Source organism: Tamandua tetradactyla, chromosome 7, assembly GCF_023851605.1.
Source record: "Tamandua tetradactyla isolate mTamTet1 chromosome 7, mTamTet1.pri, whole genome shotgun sequence".
NCBI lineage: Eukaryota > Metazoa > Chordata > Mammalia > Pilosa > Myrmecophagidae > Tamandua > Tamandua tetradactyla.
Genome location: NC_135333.1, coordinates 117,044,308 through 117,066,135, shown reverse-complemented (window position 1 = coordinate 117,066,135; position 21,828 = coordinate 117,044,308). Strand labels below are relative to the sequence as shown.

Below are 21,828 nucleotides of genomic sequence, written 5' to 3'. Positions count from 1 at the left end.
GGTCGCTGACTGGTGGACTCTGCTTCTCATGGCTATGTCATTCTGCTCTCCCAGAAATCTCTCATTCTCCAAAATTTTTCCTCTTTTATAGGATTCCAGTAAGCCAATCAAGACCCACCTAAGTGGGTGGAGACATGTCATCACCTAATCTAGCTTAACAACCACTTTTGACTAAATCACATCATCCAGGGAGATGATCTGATTATAGTTTCAAACATGCAGTATTGAATGGGAATGATTCTACCTTTATGAAATGGGATTTTGATTACAATGTGACTTTTCTAGAGTCCGTACATCCTTTCAAACTAGCACAGTCATGATCAACAAAATACCTGGGTAGCTTTCCACAAACAAAAGGATTTAACATTCCTTATTGGAAGAGCCCTACTAGAACTCAGAAAAATAATGGATGAAAACAGACTTACACAAAAGTGCATTATTACTAAATTTCATAAGCTATACAGGAAAAAATGACATGTATTAGAATGCCTTTTAGTTCTTGCATGTATGTATAAAGATAAGATGCATTTGATGCATTCTCCTCCAAAAGCTTCTAGAGGATGTGCTCCACAAAAGGGATGAATAAACTGATAGCTAGGCAGTTATTTAACAGCCAGCAGGAGAGAGTCAAGGAGAGTCCCAATAATGAAGACAAAGTGAGATTTCAGAATGATAGCTCTATAAAAGATCTAGACTGTAGTCCAGATTGTAACACTGAGACTCATTGTTGTGACTCAAGAAACAGATATATATCGAAGACCCATCTTCAATATGCCTCCTGGTTTTATCTTCATTTTTATATACTATTTAGTTGACATATAGTCTGCATATAGTAAATTGTAAAATATTGTTTTAACCTAAAGGCAGAATGCTCAGTTGAACTTGGTCCAGATTAACTTAACTTTCTTTGTTTGGTATAATGCCGTCCACCTCCAAAACCTTTGGATGAGATGACCAGAATAAATTTTACTTTACCTTGCAGACATATTTTGTATTGACCTATAGTTTGGAACTGAAGTTAGGGAAAGTGACATAGAGCAAAAAACACAAAGAAGTACACATTCAAGATGTTTGTGATTACTATTTCAATTTTTAGAGTTAAGCAATATGTTATCTAGTAATAAACACCTAAATAAAATTATTTTTAAAATCAAGAAAATGTTTAATGGAAGATCAGGATAATGGTTACTTTGTTAGGGGAGAAAAGGATGTAATAAGAGATAGGCACACAGCAGCCTACTGATAATGATGATGTCTTTTCATAACATGGATGCTGGATAAATTTTATAATAATTCCTTACATTCTATGTGAAAATTGTGTATGCTCTCCTGTTTATATGACAACATGCATAATTAAAAAGAAATCAAAATAATATGCCTTGTGAAAATGTTTTGATGAATTTATGAGTCTTCATACCTAAAAGTTGATTGTTCATATCTTACTATAAACTTTCAAAGTTAACAAACATAGAAACCCAACTGGATATTTTTAGAAAATACTTCAGAATATAATATCACACTGTGACTGAAATTGTGAAATCCACAAATTTACATTCTCTCATGTTTTCTTAGTGAACAGCAACTTGATTTCACTCAGAATGGCAATGCTTGCTACTAGACTATTTCAGCTAGATGTGGCCATTTAACCAACTATCCACCACTGAGATTTAAGCAAAAGAGTACACTTGATTTCTTTGAAAATTGCTTATAAAGGGTTGATAAATCTAGGAAATGAGCCCTTTTCATTCAAACTATTAATTTTTTCAGTCTTGAAATATAATTGTGAAGACTGCATTTCGTAGGGCTGTATTACAATCACATGAAACTGTGCACCTGTTATTCAAATGAGAAATATTAACAAAATTTTAATCCTAAATATTTTTATATCTTGGAAATGCCACTAGTATTCAAGAGGCTGTCATTTCCAGGACATATACACTTAATTTATCAGAATATATAGTAATGATAAATAAATTTTAATTTTACAGACTAGAAATTCCTGGATTTTCTATTCCAAAATCACTTAGTGCCCTCCTCTCCTTAGATAACTTCCCTTAGTTATATACCTTCTTAGAGTTCCTTATTGGCTCCCTGATATCCTCTTTATACTGCTTGGGTTTGCCACAAGTCATTCCCTGTATACAAAATCAACTGGTGTCACACCCCTGTTGTCTATACATTTCTATGGATATCGATGGCGGAATAGTGTGTTCTGCTTCATCTGGTTGGAAGAACAGGCAAGAGGAAACTTCTTATTTTATTGAAAGAATTGGTGGAAAAAATCTGCAGTGTAAAATAGACTGTAGCATTATAAAAGCAGACACTTTCCTAATATGCATAGTTTTGTACTGATTTTTATTTGATTCTTGAATCAAAAAAAGGAAGCTCTCTGTTCTCAATGTCTTATGATTATAATTTTATGCAAAAGGAACACAAAAGCATTCTTTAATTTAAAAATATACTATTTTGGAGAACTTTGTGCCACATTTACCACAAACAATTGAATGATGAGTGTTCTAGTTTGCTAACTGCCAGAATGCAATATTTCAGAAACAGAATGGTTTCTGTTCTGAATGCTTTTAAAACGGGAATTTAATAAGTTGCTAGTTTATAGTTCTAAGGCCAAGAAAATGTCCCAATTAAAACTAGTCTATAGAAATGTCCAATCTAAGCCATCCAGGGAAACATACCTAGGTAAAGGAAGGCCGATGATGTTCTGGGTTTCTTTATCAACTGGAAGGGCACATAGTGAAGTCTTCTAGCTTTCTCTTCTGACTTCTTGTTTCATGAACATCCCCAGGAGGTATTTTCTTTCTTCATCTTCAAAAGTTGCTGGCTGGTGGACTCTCTGCTTTATGGTTCAGTGGCATTCTGAAGTTTTCTCCAAAATACTTCTCATATAGGATTCCAGTAAACTAATTGAACAAAAAATGATCTGAACATACATTCTATCAGGGAAAATATATGAATGTCTAATAAAAACATGATAATATGCTCTATATCATTAGTCACCCAGGAAATTCAAGTTAAATCATTCATTTGCAAATGTGAGTGGACTAATAAAATGAAAAAATCTCGGATTAAAAGGAGGAAGATCTTTAAGAGTGCAAAGAATAAGTCTGTATTATAACTTTAATGCATTGTATTTAAAGTGTTCATGAATTAATAATAATCTTTGTTTCATGCCTGGGGCTATCATATTTGGATGGCATATGAACTTTATGACTGATATCTAGCCCCATGCTTCCCTGTCTTCCTAGCCACCTGTTTCCTCCCAGCCCCAAAGAAACATATTCTGGTTCCCTCACTAATCATTCAGTTGCTAATCTTTAAAATATAAGTTGATTGCATACATATATATTCCTAAGTATTTTTATTTTAGGCACTTTTATTTTAATAAAAGAATTTCGCATACAGTATTCCAAACTATTGAGGCATGTATTTCCCCCTCTATGAAGTGGAGCTTAGCTCCCCTCCCTATAAGTGTGAACTGTGCCTAGTGACTTGCTTCCAAAGAGCACAGTAGCCAAAGGGGGTAAATAACTTTAAAGTAGAGAAATCTGACAAACACTGCCTCAGCCAGGTGATCAACATTAATGTCAGCATGTAACTGTGCTACGACGAGATGAGAAAGGTAGTCCATTTCCGTGGTCTTCCTCCCCAAAACCCATAGCGCCAGTCTAATCATGAGAAAAATCGCAGACAAACCTCAGTTGAGGGGTGTTCCACAAAATATCTGACTGGCACACCTCAAAACTCAAGTTCATCAAAAACAGGAAAAGTTGGGGAAACTGTCACAGCCTGTAGGCTAAGAGGCATGACAGTGAAATACAATGTGATAGTCTGGATGGGATCCTGGAACCTAAAAAAAAAAAAAAAATCAAGAAAGAACTAATGAAATCCTAAAAAAGTATGGAATTAAGTTTTAAAAATAAAAAGTCTATATGTAATTTTTGACCCATCATCCCTTGCTTAGATTCACTATTGTAGGTATAGCCACAATTTATTTGTTGCCTAATAGTATATTATGCAAATACATTTTATTTAGCAAAAAATCCTACTGATGAGCATCTGATTTATTTTCTGAGCTTTTATCTTGTGAATTCTGCTGTTAAGAATATGTGTATACTTATCTTTCCTATTACATATGCAGGATACTCATGGGTATATATTCAGGAGTGGAATCTATGGATTATAAAATGATTCCAAACTGTCAAATTATTTTCACTTAATTAGAATACCAACTCTAATATAAAATACAACCTATAGATCACCTGTAGACACAATCTTATTTTTCATTCTCATACCCAAAGAGCCTTTTTAAGACTTTTTTTCTAGTCACCACCATGAAACTTTAATGCCATAAACATGCTCATGTGTTGTAATTCTAAATACAAAGAAATTATTTTTTACAAACTTGTAACAAAATTTAGATTTTGACTAGAGCATTTCCTAATATAACTCATGTAGATAGTTTGATTGAATGTCATAAGTACTTGGAATCTCAGGTAGCACATGAGATTTTGTTGGTTTGTCCAGAGTGATCCCCCGATGAATCCCAGAATGATTTGATCAGTGAATGGAAAAGTATTTGCAAGCCCCCTTCGGGGAATGGGAGAGTGGGGAGAAATTCAACTTCCCCAAGTTGAATTCTTGATATTCTCACAAGCAGTATGGACAACTAAAGCTATAGGCTGAGCCTCCAGTCTTGGGGTTTGTTCACATGAAACTTAACCCCACAAAGGATAGGTCAAGTCTACTTAAAATTTAGGCCTAAGGGTCACCCCCAAGAGAGCCTCCTTTGTTGCTCAGATGTGGCCTCTCTCTCCAGCCAATATGATGAGCAGTCTCACCACCCTCCCCCTCTCTGTGTGGGACATGACTCCCAGGGGTGTGGACCTTCCCGGCAACATGGGACAAAGATCCTGGAATGAGCTGAGACTCAGCATCAAAGGACTGAGAAAAACCATAGAATGAGCTGAGAATTAACATCAAGGGATTGAGAGAACCTTATCGACCAAAAGGGGGAAGAGCAAAATGAGACAAAGTGTCAATGGCTGAGAGATTCCAGAGTCAAGAGGTTATCTTGGAGGTTATTCTTACGCATTAAGTAGATATCACCTTGTTGTTCAAGATGTAGTGGAGAGGCTGGAAGGAATTGCCTGAAAATGTAGTGCTGTGTTCCAGTAGCCATGTTTCTTGATGATGATTGAACAATGATATAGCTTTCACAATGAGACTCTGTGAATGTGAAAACCTTATGTCCGATGCTCCTTTTAGCTACTATATCAACAGGAGAGTAGAACATATGGAATAAAAATAAGTAATAGGGGGAACAAATGTTAAAATAAATTCAGTTTGCAATAGTGGTAAATGAAAGCGAGGGGTAAGGGGAATGGTATGTATAGTTTGTTTTTCTCTATTATCATTTTATTTCTTTTTCTGTTGTCTTTTTATTTCTTTTTCTAAATCGATGCAAATGTACTAAGAAATGATGAATATGCAACTATGTGATGATATTAAAAATGACTGATTGTATATGTAGAATGGATGATATTTAAATGTTTTGTTTGTTAATTTTTTTAATTAATAAAAAAAGTTAAAAAAAAAGAAATTATTTTTATTAGTATGTATGCATAAAAATAATGATACTGGGTGGGCCACGGTGGCTCAACAGGCAAGAATGCTTGCCTGCCATGCCAGAGGACCCGAGTTCGCTTGCCGGTTCCTGCCCATGTAAAAAAATAAAATTAAATTAAAATAATAATAATAATAATAATGATACAGAAAAGGTATAATATACCCAAAAGGATAAAATTATTTAACAATGACCAAGAAAATATTTTTACCCCTTTGAAACAGTCTCTGTTGAGAAAACACGCTGTAGATTATATATACTCTCCAGCATTGGTCTGGCTTTTTCCTTTTTTTTCCCAATTCAATGTGGGTAAAATGGGATTTTATTTTGCTCTTGATTTTCCACTTCTCTGATCACTATTGATATAAAAGTATCCATTATATTTTACTGGGCACATTGCTTTTCAATGAAGTGTATATTGATAAATTTTTCCCATTATCATATCAGCTTAATGTACCTTTCTTATAGATTTATAGGAGTTCATTATAAATTTTTGTCATTGCATGTATTGTGAACATATTCTCTCATTTTGTATCTAGTCATTTTACTTTCTTTAAAACAAATTTTAATGGTTATAAAACTCTTAATTTTATTATATTTATATGCACATATCTTTTCTTACATTGTTGTTGTTATCTGTATTTTTAAACAAGATTTCTCAACTGCATAAGCTGAAGAATTTTATGATTTCTCTTGCAGAGTTTTCATAATCTTCTGTTAAAATTAGTCCTAAATATTGTATAATCTGTGATACACATGTAAATGTTTTTTTTTATTAAATATCATAGTTGTTTATATCTGCGGTATAGTCATTCAACTGGGTTTTGTACTTTAATTCAGAATCTTCCTATACTCCTCTTTTAGATTTCCTTGGTTAATTATTATATGTAATAATATTACATATTTATGATAGTTAAACTGCTCATTTTGATTCCTCACACTTTTATTTTCTATTTTTGTTATCTTCATGCTCTGGATAGATTTCTAATTGAATGCTGAACTGCATTGGGGATAAAAGACATTTAGTCTTCTTCCTAATTTTAAAAAAGAAAATACTTCAATGTTCTGCATTAAGAATAATATGTTTCCATTCAATTTGCATAGATAAACTTTTATCAAGTTAGTGAAGTTAATTTCTTTGTAAGTTTACTAATTTTTAAACCATAAACTGGCGTGAAAAGTTTTTCTGCATCTTTTAAGATAATAATGTTTTTAGTCTTTTAGTCAGTAATGTAGTGAATATGATTCTGTATTATCTAATATTGAACTATCTATGCCTAACTGATAAAATAAAAATAACCACTATTACTAATTTCTGATTATATCGGTCATAGTGACTACTTTTATTATTTTTAATAGACTGTAGGATTCAATCTGCTAGTATACAAAAGACTAGACATTTTTCTCTTAAATACACAGAATATTTACAAAAATGTATTATCTCCTAATCCAACATTAAAACCAAATATTATAATCCAAACATTGAAACTAAACAAATTCCACCAAAAATTCTTTGAGTTTAAGTCTTCTGAATTTAAGATAATTAAACTAGAAATCAACAATAAATATATTGTCTAAAGAAATTAACTACATTGAATTAAAATACCTTATCTGAATACTCCTTGATCTTTCTCTTGATCTAAGAGAAAATTACAACTAAGGAGGAAATTGTGTCTTAAATAATTGGAAAATGATTTTTAAATTAATAAGAAAATTATTACTAAAATATGAGAAAAATGTTTCAATAATAAGAAACATTAAAAATAACCATATTATACTGAAAACTATGCAATATATTTAAATATAATTCATTAAGATGAAAACTGAAAATAAAATAACAAGTATTCAGCATATGAAGTAGGAAAGAGAAGGCTAACTAAACGAGAAAATAATGGGAATTGAAATTAAAATTATTATGATTTGAAAATGATATAGAACTCAAAAGTTTAATGCTTTGAAACAACACCCTTGGCTAGTTTAATTAAGGAAGGAAAAATAGTATAAAATTCTAAGCATCAAAAATGAGAAATTATGTATATCATTGAAAGGATTAAATTTTTGATGCGATATTAATGTAATTCCATGATGATACAGCTTCAAATCTAGAGGAAAATAAGGATGTTTAATCAATACATGATTTTTGAAAATGACCCAAGAACATATAAATTAATGAGACCAATATGCATAAGAAATACTAGAAAAATATCCAAATATTTATCATTAAAGCTCCAAGAGTTGGTGCAGATATTTTTGCACATTCATTTTTTTGTTGTTTCTTGAAAGGAAGCCTTTGTGTTTGAATGATTTAATGGCATATTGCAAATGATTTACACTACTATAGCACTTGCAATGCTCATTTGCAAATATTGAACTGTGGCAAAATTGATTATGATTTAGATAAAAATCAGAGCATGGAAAATATAGTAGCCTCTCTCTGTTTCTCTCCCTCACGTCACAGATAGATAGATAGATAGATAGATAGATAGATAGATAGATAGATAGATAGATAGATAGATGTACAAATATAAAAGCAGATATTATGTTAATAAATTAAAGGTTTATGTTTCAATTTAGCAGTACTGTGTTTGTGATGTGCAATTTTGAATACACCTAAACAAAACATAGCAAGAACGAACAACCACAAGCTAATTAAATAGGAAGATGAAAAAGCTATTTTGAGCTTATAACTCATTTTTTAAACATTCCATTGATGATTAAAAAAACAGGAACTTTAATTTCCAAAATTTTTAGGTGCTTTCAAGTGAAACTACTCCAAAGAAAACTATTGAAAATTTTACTTTTAGTCAATGATTTTATTCCATAGTTTCATAAATGACTGAGGGTTATCAAAAAGATATTCTTAACAATATTCTTTTCAGAGCATTTTTTACTTCCCTATTCCTTAGACTATAAATCAGAGGGTTTAACATAGGGATGATAAGAGTATAGAACACGGTAATAATCTTATTTTTCTCCGGAGAGGAGATGGCCCCAGCCTGGGCGTACATGAAGAACAGAGTTCCATAGAATAAACTCACCGCAGTGATGTGAGAGCTGCAGGTGGAGAAGGTCTTACTCTTGCCCTGGGTTGAGGGGATCTTCAGGACGGTGGAGAGGATATAAGCATAGGAAACCAGAATGACAGTTGTGGTGGTGACGATGATGAGAGCAGAGAGAACAAACAGCACAATCTCATTCACAAAGGTGTCAGAACATGAGATCTTGATCAAAGCTGGGACATCACAGAAAAAGTGGCCCAGTCTGTTTTCTCCACAGAAACACAAACTGAAGGTGAAACCTGTTTGGATCATGGAGTTGATGCATCCACTGATATAGGAGCCAATCACCAAAGGAACACAAGTCTGCGGAGACATGCGTACAGTATAGAGGAAAGGCGAGCAAATGGCTGAGAAGCGATCATATGCCATCACCGCCAGAAGAAAACATTCAGTTCCAGCAAAGAGAGCAAAGAAAAAGAACTGTGTCACACAGCCATTGTAAGAAATTTTCTTCTCCTTGAACAAGAAATCAGCCAGAGTTTTAGGAGCAATGACTGTGGAGTAACAGAGGTCTAAATAGGACAAATTTCTTAGAAAGAAATACATAGGAGTGTGAAGTCTGAGATCTATTTTAATGGCAACTATCATGCTGATATTTCCCACTACAATGACTATGTAGATGAAGAGCAGTGCAAATAATTGAATCTGTATTTCCGGAGATCTTCTGAATCCCAGCAGAACAAACTCTGTCAACTCTGAGTAATTCTTACTCAGCTCACTCTTCATCGCTGAAACCTCGTTGAGGAAATGATCACCAAGCCTGCGAAAAGCCTTGGTTGTCTTTTGGCCCCTGAAGTTCCCAGAGGAGAAACTGCCAATATAAGTTGGGGTTTTCTTAGCAATGCATTCTGACAATAGTTTTGGGTTTGGAACTACTCAATGTACTCAACGTGATTGCTTCAGTATTTTTTAATGTATTTAGCTTCAGTATCATACAGAAAATGTGGGTGGCAAAAGCTGTCCAAGGTAGTGCTATCAGTTATTTTATGCCATTGCTAAGAACTTTAGAATCAGATAGGTTGAAGCCAAAATTTACCTTTCTGTCTAAAAGAGCCTGAGATAACTACTTATTCTTTCAATATCCCAAAGTCCTCTTCTGTCAAACGTAAATTACTAACACCCACTTTATAGAATTATTTGGGGTGTTACATGAAGTGGAATGTGAAAATCAATATATATTAGACTAAAATATCTTAAAAGTTAGTAAATATTTGTAAAAAAACTAAAAAGCATACAAATTGTTAAAAGTTATTTTTTTCAGAATAGAGAGTTGGGTAAAAACAGATCAATTTCTTTTTCCACTATAAGATACAATTAATTTGATTACCTTTTAAAACTTCTGCTATGAAAAAGACACAAAGAAATACGGGCTTCTTATTTCTAAAATTAGAATGTAGCTACAGTGTTAAAAAAAGACTTCAGAAGTGATAAATCAGACTCTTGCCTTCAAGAGATCTTTTCTAACTCTACCTCCTGCTTCATCCTCTATTAATCTCTGACTGCTAGTGTTTCTGATTTGGCAGCCAAACTCCAGCTCTTTTCCTTTTACTGTGAAATAGCTAGTATCTTTCATATATGATTCATTTTTGTTTATATAGAAGCAGTATGACTGAATTACAAAATCAAATCCAACATGAAGTATTTTTCCTCGTGTATGTTACCAATCAAAAGAAGATATTGCTCTATTTATTTACGTTAATATCTTCTTTTGTAAATAAATAGAGCGAAAACATGTACTGCATAGCTCTGTTTTATTTTACTTTTTTGTTTTTATAATTATGAATGATTAATTTCAAATGCTTAAACAGGCACACATAAAAATTAATAACCTTACAGTTATATGAAAAAATAAATCAAAATGAGAAATAAAATTTTATTTTATAATTCTATTGTCCCATTACCATAATTTTAAACTAAATAAAAATTCTTTTCCTTTGATATATGTAATGTCATATTTGAAGTTACATATTTCTATTTGATTTTCACAAATTTAAATCTGAAATAGAGTCAGAAGAAGTGAAACTAATTTAACCTCCATTACTATTTCTTCTACAAAGTCAAAATATTTTATTGGTAAAAAGCATCATCTTTGAATATACATAAAATGTGGATTTTAATCCAAGCTCTACAATGTGCTTCCTGAGTAATCTTAGGGATATTGTTTAAATTCCATAAGCCTCTGTCTTCTCTTTATCTTTTTATAACAAGATACTCATGTTATAGAGCATCTATCCCACAGGATTGTTGTTATAAAGATTAAATAAATTATATTTGTGAATTAAATTATTTAGCATTTAGAAAACAGAGAGTGCTAAAAAATAATGACTATATGAGAAATTAATAGGAGCAAAAAGGAAATCTTGTTAAACTAAGAAAACAATCTTCAGAAAAATTGATTTTATAAAACCAGGTACCTTACTGGAGATCCAGCAGATTCCAAAGGAAGTCTCAATGAAGAATTAAGAAAGGAGATTTTTCTTTTAAAGGAAACTTTAAGGAACGTATAGATTTCACTAAAATGTATCCAAGGATATATTATATTTATTCAATTATCTGAGTACACTCAACAAATAGATGAATTTATTTATAAGTCTCATGTACCGCACTCTTATTTATTAGAACCAAAAGAGAATCCTAGACTAGGTCTTCAGTGTGAGCCTCAAGAAATGTCTTCATCTTTATATTATTCAAAGACAGAACAGAGAATTCTTACTACACATTATCCCCATAAATTTTAAGTACCTTGATCAAGCCCATAAAGGTATTCTTAAAACCAAAAAGTAAACTATATATATATCGTCCTTTTGAAAAATGAAATGGACCCTGGAGATTAATTAGGTCAGTGCTTGCCAAACTTCCTCATACCTCAGAATCACCTCGGGAGGGTTCATTTTGCTTTGCTTTTAATACTGATTCCTGGTCACAGATTCCTCATTCTTAATTAACGTGAATTTTTTAAAATGTCTATGAGTAAGATGAGTGTCGAGAAGGGTTCATTTGTTTTATAATTCCAAAGTAATGAAGTCAGTACCTAGGTTTAAGTCTGAGAGCCTGTAACTTAGATCTTCTCATTGTTTCCAAGCAGAATATCAATTTTCCAACTCAAAATCAAAGTCACTATTAATTGTAGTTTCCTCTCAAAAAGTATTCCTCACATTTTATTGCATTGTTTTGCAAATATCATTTTTAGAAATTTCTGTTTTTATTCAGCAAAAATATGTAATACACCTAAACAATTTCTTGTTTTTCTGGTTGAAGTACAATCAGACACTAAGAGTAGTTAATAACATTTATTTAATGGTTATCCCCAAATGCTGCTGATATAAATCAGAGTCGATTCCACTTCTCAGGAATTCTTATAGTTTCTTTACATTTTCATTTAATCTGTCTTGCTTTTTCTTGGATTCTGTAAAAGATATTAACAATGACATAAAATAGATAGTATATCTTTAAGTGAGATCCTGAGATTTTATGAAACCCCAATAATTATAAATTAAAATTTGAGTAAATAGATGATGGATAGATTTTACAATGCATATCGAATTCTAAAACAGCTCCCGACCTAAAATGATTAGGAATAAAAATAACAAGTGACACCAACTATTAACTCAAGAACAATGAGATAAAGAAACTGAGGATATGTGATTTCTTTAATCTTCCAAATGAGCAAAGTGCTTTTTAAAATGCATCACTCAGTCAACTAATTTCCTAATAATAACTGCATTTGTACCTATTTTAGTATGTTCATTTATTATTTTTTAATTTATTGAGATTCTGAAAACACTTATTTTACAAAATATCTTATAACAGCTGTCAACTATTCACAATTCTATAACATGGCTACTAATCTGATTTACAGTTGCTTGAATATTCTTGAATAATGTATTGACATTGTTTCAGTGTTCTCATTTTATCAATATCTTTATTGATATGTGAATGTTTTTATACTCAAATTTCCCAGCAATTACAATCTCTCTCCAACACAGGGCATCAAATATATACTTTTTGATTATGATTTTACCATCTCCATTTTTTTTCATTTTCCAATCACGTGTTTTTTTCATCGAATAAGCTGGAGATAATAATACTACCTGCCTCACAAAATTGCAATGTATATAATATATATTATATACATTGCAATGTATATAATGTATATAATGTATACAATGTATATAATGTATATAATATATATTATATATTATATATATAATATATATTATATATATAATATATAATATATTATTGCAATGTATATAATATATATTATATACATTGCAATGTATATACATTGCAATGTATATAATATATATTATATATTATATATTATATATATAATATATTATTGCAATGTATATTATATATTATATACATTGCAATAATATATATAAACACAGCACTAAATATGTCAGCTATTTATTATTATATCTCATATATACTATAAAAATAAGCTACAATTCAAGCCACAACAGTAGCAGTGATTTTATAATGAAGACTATCAGAATAAACTGGAAGAAAAAGTTAAAGAGACTGCACATGAAATATGAATGAAAGTTGCAAGCCTTTGGAACAAAAATATTTTAAAAGAAGAAAGCAGCAGGGGTAGGGCAAGATTGTGTCATAGTGAGGTGTGGGATTTAGTTCATCCTCCAGAGCAGCTAGTTAATAGCCAGGAACTATACAGAACAACTGCTGGGGGGACATCAGTGACCAGAAACATAACATATACCAGTCCGGAATGGGTGGAATGGCTGAGATCCCACACAGAATTTTAAGTCTCCCAAACCGTAAGGGCCAGTGCCCTTCCCACACACATATGGCAGGCTGGTTCTCTGAGGGGAAAGGAAACAAACTTTACTAGTAACAAGGGCTTAGCTCAACCAAGCTCTAATTGGAGAATTAATTACAAATTCTGACTACTGAGAACAGTCCCTGAGCACAAATAAACCTGAAATAAGCACTAAAGGAACCAGGAGTTTTCACCTCATCAGAAAAGAGGTAGGGGGCAAAAACAAAAAACAAACAAAAAAAAAAACAGAGGACTTTTAAATTGGATGGCACAAAATATAAGAAAAGGGCTGGATCCCAAGTAAAGGGGCACATAGAGCCCAGGGATATATGGACCAACACAAGCTCTTGAGTGGCAAATCCGGGGAGCAAGGTCTGAGTCTGGAAAGATTTTTTGATTTTGATATATATATTTTACCCTTGAACAGCTCATTAGATAGAATTTCAAACAACTCTCAGGCTCCAGCACTACCCCAGGGAAGGGCAGAACTAAAGCACATCTAAGAGACAGAATAACTAGTCAGGTGAAAGAGGTTAATTCCCTAAAGGGCATACATTTCCCAAGAAAAGGGAAGCAGGGCCCTGCTCAAGTGGAGGCCCTCCTTCAGGGAATTCAGGTCCCAGAGGGCTGGAAAATAGTAGCAATCAAAGCTGGCCTGCTACCCCAACCTCTGACCCAACCACACCCCTGTTAAAGAGAGTCTGTTGAAATTAAAGGCACCACATCACTTTACACTACTGGGGAGCTGTGAGCTGACAAGTATCAATGCTGAGAAGCATAAGGAAAGCAAGAGTCTAGGAACTTCATAGGAAAGTCTGACAACCAGCCTGGTCTCACCATCAGAGAAAACTGATGCTGATTACTCTCTCCTCCTGAGATGTGTGCCTGTATAGTCTGGGAAAATCTGATTGGTCATTAATATCTAAGGAAACCCTCCTCAAAAAAAAAAAAGCTCACTATAGGCAGGGCAAGAAACAGAAAAACAAGAACTGAAAAATTCTGGCCAATTAAACAGAACCTATGCTAGAGGTTTAGAATAAGTTGAAGTCAATGTCAAAGAATAGATAAAGGACAAACAGATAAAGGACAAAGCCATCTGCAAGAAAATCCTAGGTAAAAGAATGAAAACTTCCAGAATAAACTAATTAAGGAAATAAAAAGCCTAGATGCCAGCAAAAGAACTAGGAAAATCAAAGATATGGCCCAGTCAAAGGAACTAACCAACATTTCAAATGAGAAGCAGGAGTTGAAACAACTAATTCATGAAATTTGAACAAATATACAAAATCTCCCCCAAAATTAAATAAAAAAGTTGAGGGAGGATATAAAAATGACATTGGGTAAACACAAAGAAGAAATAAAATATCTTTAAAAAACACTGAACTTATGAGAATGAAAGGGACAATAGAATAAATGAAAAAACAATGGAAACTTATAGCAATAGATTTGAAGAAGCAGAACAAAGGATTAGTGAACTAAAGAACTAGACATCTAAAATATGACACAAAAGGAAACATAGAGAAAAGAAGGGGAAATGTGAGCAGGGTCTCAGGGAATTGAATAACAACATGAAGCACATGAAGTATTTATGTTAAGGATGTCCTGGAAGGAGAAGAGAAGGGGAAGGAGCAGAAATACTAATGGAGGAAATAATCCCTGAAAATTTCCCATCTCTAATGAAAGATATAAAATTGTAGATCCAAGAAGTGCAGCATACCCCAAACTGAATAGACCCAAATAGACATACTCCAAGACATTAACTAACAATATTGTCAAATGTCAAAGACAGAGATAATTATGAAAAAATAAGACAAAAACAATCCATCACATTCAAGAGAAGCTTAATAAGACTATGTGGATTTTTCAGCACAAATTATGGAGGCAAGAAAGCAATGTTATGATATGCTTAAGATTCTGAAAGAGAAAAACTGCCAAACAAGAATACTATACCTAGCAAAACTGTCCTTCAAAAATGGGGGGAGATTAAAATATTTTCAAACAAATAATCAATAAGAGAATTTGTGAGTAAGAGACAGGCTGTACATGAAATACTATAGGGAGCACTACAGGCAGACAGGAAAATGCAGGAGAGAAAAGCGGAGGAGAATGTATAAATGAAAACTATCAGGAAAATTAAAGAGAGAAAAAAATATATCATGTACAAAATCCAAAAGACAAAATGGTAAAGTACTGCCTTTATAGCAATAACATTAACTGTTAATGGATTAAGCACTCCAATCAAAAGACATAGACCATCAGAATGGATTAAAAACAGACCCCATCTATATGTGATCTACAGGATATGCACGTTAGACCTAAGGAAAAGAACCTAAGAAAAAGTTGAAAGTAAAAGTTGGGAAAAGATATTTCATGCAAACAGTAAACAGAAAAGAGCATGGGTAAGAATACTAATATCTGACAACTTAGAGTTCACCTGTGAAACTGCTAAAAGAGATAAAGAAGGACACTGTATTAATAAAAGAAACAAATCAACAAGAAGACATACAATCATAAATATTTATACACTGAGCCAGAGTTCTCAAAAATACATTAGGCAAACTGTGACAACAATAAAGGGAGAAGTAGACACATCTACATTAATAATTGGAGATTTCGGAGATCCAAGATGGCGGCTTAGTAAGGTACATGCGTCTTAGTTCCTCCGACTCCAAATCAACTAATAGGTGAACAGAAACAGTACAGAACAGCTCCCGGGGCTACAGCAGGGAATGGACACACAGCGTAACCCAGTCTGGACTGGTTAGTCTGACTGCGAAACTCGGCTGCGGTGAGATCCCCGAGCGGCGCGCGATTTCCCGATCAGTGGCAGCTGCGGCGGTCCGAGCTACTCCCTCCCTCCTTCCCGGGCCGACTGAGAGTATCGGAGAAGCAAGTTTCCCAAGCCGAGGCAGGCGGCGCCCCTCTTTTGCAGGCGGCTTCGAGTCTCGGCTTTGAGTCCACGGCTACGAATCTCGGATCAGAGGGCTATCCAAAGTCTGGGCTGGCTAGTCTGACTGTGAGACTCGGCTGTGGTGAGACCCCCGAGCGGCGTGTGATTTCCCAATCAGCGGCAGCTGCGGCGGTCCGAGCTACTCCCTCCCTCCTTCCCGGACCAGCTGAGAGTCTCGGAGAGGCAAGTTTCCCAAGCCGAGGCGGCCGGCGCCCCTCTTTTGCGGGCGGCTTTGAGTCTAGGCTTCAAGTCCGCAGCTACGAGTCTCGGATCAGAGGGCTATCCAAGCCACGGTGCCCCCTGGCCGCGGGAGGCTTCCCGGTCCGGTGGGGAATCCCCCAGGCCCGCTGCGGCCCGTGACCAGCCACAGGGTCCCCTCAAGCCGCGGCAGCTGATGCCCCCACTATGCGTGGCCCATGAACCAATGGAGAGAATTGGATCTGAAATCCCCAGGCCGCAGAGATCGGTGACTGGGGGAGACCCATTCCAAACACTTGAGACAAACGTGTGCCACATGCACCACCTACTGAGCAAGATAAGAAAAATAGATGCCAGAGATTTCACAGGAAAATCTTACAACCTTGCTGGGTCCGACACCCAGAGAAATCTGAATAAATGCCCAGACGCCAGCAGCAGAAGATAACTGTACATGCTCAAAAGATTGAGAATATGGCCTAGTCAAAGGAACAAACCAATAGCTCAAATGAGATACAAGAGCTGAGACAACTAATGCTGAATATACGAACAGAAATGGAAAACCTCTTCAAAAACGAAATCGATAAATTGAGGGAGAACATGAAGAGGACATGGGCTGAACATAAAGAAGAAATAGAAAAACTGAAAAAACAAATCACAGAACTTATGGAAGTGAAGGATAAAGTAGAAAAGATGGAAAAAATAATGGATACCTACAATGATAGATTTAAAGAGACAGAAGATAGAATTAGTGATATGGAGGATGGAACATCTGAATTCCAAAAAGAAACAGAAACTATCAGGAAAAGAATGGAAAAATTTGAACAGGGTATCAGGGAACTCAAGGACAATATGAACTGCAAAAATATACGTGTTTTGGGTGCCCCAGAAGGAGAAGAGAAGGGAAAAGGAGGAGAAAAACTAATGGAAGAAATTATCACTGAAAATTTCCCAACTCTTATGAAAGACCTAAAATTACAGATTCAAGAAGTGCAGCTCACCCCAAAGAGATTAGACCCAAATAGGCATTCTCCAAGACACTTACTAGTTAGAATGTCAGAGGTCAAAGAGAAAGAGAGGATCTTGAAAGCAGCAAGAGGAAAACAATCCATCACATACAAGGGAAACCCAATAAGACTATGTGTAGATTTCTCAGCAGAAACCATGGAAGCTAGAAGACAGTGGGATGATATATTTAAATTACTAAAAGAGAAAAACTGCCAACCAAGACTCCTATATCCAGCAAAATTATCCTTCAAAAATGAGGGAGAAATTAAAACATTTTCAGACAAAAAGTCACTGAGAGAATTTGTGACCAAGAGACCAGCTCTGCAAGAAATACTAAAGGGAGCACTAGAGTCAGATACAAAAAGACAGAAGAGAGAGATATGGAAAAGAGTGTAGAAAGAAGGAAAATCAGATATGATATATATAATACAAAAGGCAAAATGTTAGAGGAAAATATTATCCAAACAGTAATAACACTAAATGTCAATGGACTGAATTCCCCAATCAAAAGACATAGATTAGCAGAATGGATTAAAAAACAGGATCTTTCTATATGCTGTCTACAGGAAACACACCTTAGACCCAAAGATAAACATAGGTTGAAAGTGAAAGGTTGGGAAAAGATATTTCATGCAAATAACAACCAGAAAAGAGCAGGAGTGGCTATACTAATATCCAACAAATTAGACTTCAAATGTAAAACAGTTAAAAGAGACAAAGAAGGACACTATATACTAATAAAAGGAACAATTAAACAAGAAGACATAACAATCATAAATATTTACGCACCGAACCAGAATGCCCCAAAATACGTGAGGAATACACTGCAAACACTCAAAAGGGAAATAGACTCATATACCTAAATAGTGGGAGACTTCAACTCACCACTCTCATCAAGGGACAGAACATCTAGACAGAGGATCAACAAAGAAATAGAGAATCTGAATATTACTATAAATGAACTAGACTTAATAGACATTTATAGGACATTACATCCCACAACAGCAGGATACACCTTTTTCTCAAGTGCTCATGGATCATTCTCAAAGATAGACCATATGCTGGGTCACAAAGCAAGTCTTAACAAATTTAAAAAGATTGAAATCATACACAACACTTTCTTGGACCATAAAGGAATGATGTTGGAAATCAATAATAGGCAGAGTGCCAGAAAATTCACAAATGCATGGAGGCTCAACAACACACTCCTAAACAACGAGTGGGTCAAAGAAGAAATTGCTAGAGAAATTAACAAATACCTCGAGGCAAAGGAAAATGAAAACACAACATATCAAAACTTATGGGACACAGCAAAGGCAGTGCTAAGAGGGAAATTTATTGCTCTAAATGTCTATATCAGAAAAGAAGAAAAGGCAAAAATTCAGGAATTAACTATCCATTTGAAAGAACTGGAGAAAGAACAGCAAGCTAACCCCAAAGCAAGCAAAAGGAAAGAAATAACAAAGATTAGAGCACAAATAAATGAAATTGAAAACATGAAAACAATAGAGAAAATCAATAAGGCCAGAAGTTTGTTCTATGAGAAAATCAATAAGATTGATGGGCCCTTAGCAAGATTGACAAAAAGAAGAAGAGAGAGGATGCAAATAAATAAGATCAGAAATGGAAGAGGAGACATAACTACTGACCTCACAGAAATAAAGGAGGTAATAACAGGATACTATGAACAACTTTACGCTAATAAATAAAACAATTTAGAGGAAATGGACGGGTTCCTGGAAAGACATGAACAACCAACTTTGACTCAAGAAGACATAGATGACCTCAACAAACCAATCACAAGTAAAGAAATTGAATCAGTCATTCAAAAGCTTCCTAAAAAGAAAAGTCCAGGACCAGACGGCTTCACATGTGAATTCTATCAAACATTCCATAAAGAATTAGTACCAATTCTCCTCAAACTCTTCAAAAAAATCGAAGCGGAGGGAAAACTACCTAATTCATTCTATGAAGCCAACATTACCCTCATACCAAAACCAGGCAAAGATATTACAAGAAAAGAAAACTACAGGCCGATCTCTCTAATGAATATAGATGCAAAAATCCTCAATAAAATTCTAGCAAATCGTATCCAACAACACATTAAAAGAATTATTCATCATGACCAAGTAGGATTCATCCCAGATATGCAAGGATGGTTCAACATAAGAAAATCAATTAATGTAATACACCATATCAACAAATCAAAGCAGAAAAATCACATGATCATCTCAATTGATGCAGAGAAGGCATTTGACAAGATTCAGCATCCTTTCCTGTTGAAAACACTTCAAAGGATAGGAATACAAGGGAACTTCCTTAAAATGATAGAGGGAATATATGAAAAACCCACAGCTAATATCATCCTCAATGGGGAAAAATTGAAAACTTTCCCCCTAAGATCAGGAACAAGACAAGGATGTCCACTATCACCACTATTATTCAACATCGTGTTGGAGGTTCTAGCCAGAGCAATTAGACAAGAAAAAGAAATACAAGGCATCAAAATTGGAAAGGAAGAAGTAAAACTATCACTGTTTGCAGACGATATGATACTATACGTCGAAAACCCGGAAAAATCCACAACAAAACTACTAGAGCTAATAAATGAGTACAGCAAAGTAGCAGGTTACAAGATCAACATTCAAAAATCTGTAGCATTTCTATACACTAGCAATGAACAAGCAGAGGGGGAAATCAAGAAACGAATCCCATTTACAATTGCAACTAAAAGAACAAAATACCTAGGAATAAATTTAACTAAAGACACAAAAAACCTATATAAAGAAAACTACTAAAAACTGCTAAAAGAAATCACAGAAGACCTAAACAGATGGAAGGGCATAACGTGTTCATGGATTGGAAGACTAAATATAGTTAAGATGTCAATCCTACCTAAATTGATTTACAGATTCAATGCAATACCAATCAAAATCCCAACAACTTATTTTTCAGAAATAGAAAAACCAATAAGCAAATTTATCTGGAAGGGCAGGGTGCCCCAAATTGCTAAAAACATCTTGAGGAAAAAAAACGAAGCTGGAGGTCTTGCACTGCCTGACTTTAAGGCATATTATGAAGCCACAGTGGTCAAAACAGCATGGTATTGGCATAAAGATAGATATATCAACCAATGGAATCCAATAGAGTGCTCAGATATAGACCCTCTCATCTATGGACATTTGATCTTTGATAAGGCAGTCAAGCCAACTCACCTGGGACAGAACAGTCTCTTCAATAAATGATGCCTAGGGAACTGGATATCCATATGCAAAAGAATGAAAGAAGACCCATATCTCACACCCTATACAAAAGTTAACTCAAAATGGATCAAAGATCTAAACATTAGGTCTAAGACCATAGAACAGTTAGAGGAAAATGTAGGGAGATATCTTATGAATCTTACAATTGGAGGCGGTTTTATGGACCTTTCACCTAAAGCAAGAGCACTGAAGAAGGAAATAAATAAATGGGAACTCCTCAAAATTAAACACTTTCGTGCATCAAAGAACTTCATCAAGAAAGTAGAAAGACAGCCTACACAATGGGAATCAATATTTGGAAACGACATATCAGATAAAGGTCTAGTATCCAGAATTTATAATGAGATTGTTCAACTCAACAACAAAAAGACAGCCAACCCAATTACAAAATGGGAAAAAGACTTGAATAGACACCTCTCAGAGGAGGAAATACAAATGGCCAAAAGACACATGAAGAGATGCTCAATGTCCCTGGCCATTAGAGAAATGCAAATCAAAACCACAATAAGATATCATCTCACACCCACCAGAATGGCCATTATCAACAAAACAGAAAATGACAAGTGCTGGAGAGGATGCGGAGAAAGAGGCACACTTATCCACTGTTGGTGGGAATGTCAAATGGTGCAACCACTGTGGAATGCAGTTTGGCGGTTCCTCAAAAAGCTGAATATAGAATTGCCATACGACCCAGCAATACCATTGCTGGGAATCTACTCAAAGGAATTAAGGGCAAAAACTCAAACGGTCATTTGCACACCAATGTTTATAGCAGCATTATTTACAATTGCAAAGAGATGGAAACAGCCAAAATGTCCATCAACAGACAAGTGGCTAAACAAACTGTGGTATATACATACGATGGAATATTATGCAGCTTTAAGGCAGGATAAACTTATGAAGCATGTAATAACATGAATGGACCTAGA

General features: G+C 34.4%; 1 protein-coding gene across 1 annotated transcript; it reads right to left on the bottom strand.

Moving 5' to 3' along the window:
- Nucleotides 1-8,484: 8,484 nt before the first annotated feature.
- Nucleotides 8,485-9,423, bottom strand: LOC143690007 (olfactory receptor 9S13-like). Its single transcript, XM_077168022.1, has one exon. It carries the CDS (start codon nucleotides 9,421-9,423, stop codon nucleotides 8,485-8,487), a length of 939 nt encoding a protein of 312 aa, XP_077024137.1.
- Nucleotides 9,424-21,828: the final 12,405 nt, after the last annotated feature.

Excerpts from the sequence above, each read along its gene's own strand:
- LOC143690007 (XM_077168022.1), bottom strand. The coding sequence starts at position 9,423 with ATGAAGAGTGAGCTGAGTAAGAATTACTCAGAGTTGACAGAGTTTGTT.